The sequence below is a fragment of the Psammomys obesus genome, unplaced genomic scaffold, assembly GCF_907164565.1.
Source record: "Psammomys obesus unplaced genomic scaffold, mPsaObe1.curated_primary_1811, whole genome shotgun sequence".
NCBI lineage: Eukaryota > Metazoa > Chordata > Mammalia > Rodentia > Muridae > Psammomys > Psammomys obesus.
Window position 1 is genome coordinate 1 of NW_026595172.1, and position 2,405 is coordinate 2,405.

At 41.7% G+C, this 2,405-nt stretch overlaps 1 gene segment (V, D, J or C); it reads right to left on the reverse strand.

The window, feature by feature from the left end:
* Positions 1-238: 238 nt before the first annotated feature.
* On the reverse strand, positions 239-558 carry LOC129685676 (T-cell receptor gamma chain V region V108B-like; the record flags this gene model as incomplete). The annotated part of the segment is given in 1 exon segment: positions 239-558. A coding segment is annotated over 1 exon segment (320 nt), but the record flags the coding sequence as incomplete, so codon positions are not given.
* Between the last annotated feature and the right edge of the window lie 1,847 nt (positions 559-2,405).

Here is a 2,405-nt window from a genome sequence, read left to right on the forward strand (position 1 = left end):
ACCCTAACTACATAGGAAATAGTGTGGGGCTCTCCTGCCTTCAGTAGGCAATCCATAGGACCTAGGACCTCACTGGGGGAATAAAACACAAGATGATGCCTGGAAACCCCAAAAGCCCTATGGGAAAAAGGGGGGTCAGATGGCCCCTCAGCTGAGCAGCAGGTGTCTGAGGTTGCCCAGAAGGATGGGGGTGGGGTCACAGCTGGGGGTGGTATTTGTGCAGGCTGCTCTAGAAGCTCTAATGCTGTGCTAATATCCAGGCTGCACAGTAGTAGGTGGCTTCATCCTCCTTCTTCAAGAAATTTACTTTCAAGGTTGAAGTAGAAGTTAGAAAGTCTTGACCAGCCTCAATTTTCTTGTTCTTCCCATCTAAGTAGAGTTGATCGTAACTGTTCTTCACATATAGTAGATGCTCAAACTCTTGGTTGGTTTTCTGACGGTACCAGTGTATATATATATTGCCAAAATCTGAGAGAGAAACTTTGCAGGATATTTGGGCACTCTCACCTGTCAGTCCAGTGACTGACATTTCAGTTTGTTCCAGCTGCCCGAGTCCAACTGCAAGCAAAGAGAAAAAATCTCGTGAACAAACAGAACCTCTTTTGAAGAAGTGGAAATGAGGATGACCTCAAAGCCTCCTGCAGAAGAACATGTCTACTTACAAACCCAGAGGCAGGAGAAGGCGAATCCCCTCAGGAGCAGCATCCTAAAGGTCAGGCTGCTTCACCAGGAGGAGGAAGTGGTCTGTGAGCTGGAGTCTCAGGTTGCCAGCTGGGAGGTGGGGCTGTCCTAGTGTCTCAGGAAAGAAAATGCAGGGTCAGTGGATCCACCAGGGTTGGTCATGGTTTGCTCCAGTTCTCAGCAGCTCTGGGGCTTCCTGTCCCACAGGAGTGGGGCAGATGTGTATGTGGGTTAAAGGTCTGGAGAGGCAGCCTTTGTTTGCATTTCTTCATCTGGGTACAGAATGGGGAGAATGGACCCTGTCAGTCCTTCACTCTATAATAGTTATGCGCTTTCAGACTCTAAAATAAAACATTTGCTACATTCTGTGTGTTTTTTGTGATTGGCTATTGATTTAGGACCCAGATACAAAGGCTGACTGATGTTTTGCCAAAGAAGAAAGAAACCATAGGTATCATATTTAGCTGACTCTCTGTGCACAAGCAAATGATATTAGTTGTTCCTACCAACTTTTTACCAACTGCAAAAACACACAGGAGATTGTGACTTGAATAATTACATTTCATTTCTAATAACGGAACTTCAAAACAAACAAATAAAAAATTGAAATTCTTGACAGGTAATGACCAAGGTAATCCATTCAAAGTGTCATCTTCTCATGGTGCTCAGAGTCAGGAGTGTATATAAGGTAGAGACAGCTTAAGACAGCCATGATTAACATTCATTGATAGCTTAAAGGTTAACATCAGTGTTTCAGAGCCCTTGGAGATTGCCCAGACATTTGACAAGCTCTATTAAAAGACTTGCTTTAATGCTCTTGGTGGTCCAATGAAGTGGGTGCTGTGTTTTTCTCCATTACAAATGGAAACAGTGGAAAAGTAAAGTGAAATTACATATTTTTGAAAACTTCTTAAAATACTGGAAACTTCTTAAAACCAAGAGTTTTTAATTTTTTCTCTGTGAAAATGGAGGTGGTGAAAAAAGAAGGAATGAGATCTTTTGTTATTATGCACACACACCCAGGCACACTGAACATGTGTTAGTATTATCTGCACATATGGCTTCATATTCCCTTCCTTTGGTTGACTCACTGTGAAAAGCAGTATAGAGTTTTAAATAACAGATGTAAAAACTTAGTGAATGAAAACCAAGAGAAAAACATCACTATTTCTTTACCTTATAGATTACTGAGCAATTTTTTAAGCTTTGAATTCAGCATGTGTACTTTGTCTACATTTGAATTGTTAGGAGCAGTAAGAGGCTGACATCATTGAATGACACCATGCTATGACATAACATTGTCACAAATCAGGAATCTTCAGCGATGCCATCTAGTCCTAAAATTACTTTTATAATCAATAATAGAAAATGAAGCATTTGAAATTTATGTTTAAAATGCAGAGTGATGCATCGCTCTCTTATTTTTCCCAGAGTGCTGCCTTCTACAACCCCCTGTGGACCAATAATCACAGATGGGGAGTTTAACACCAGCCTTACACTCTACATTGAGTTATTCACTCTCCTTTTTAACCACAAATCCCTATGCGTGACCACATTCAGGGTCTTCTTCTGTTCCTCAAAATAAATCCTCAAAGTATCTCTATGGTGCACTTGTGTTTCATCTTCAGAGTTGCTTACTGCTGCGTGCTGGACAGACTCTGATGGAAGCTCTGCGTATTCCTAAGAGGACAAGTTCCAGACCTCATCAGTCAGAGCCCTGTTTG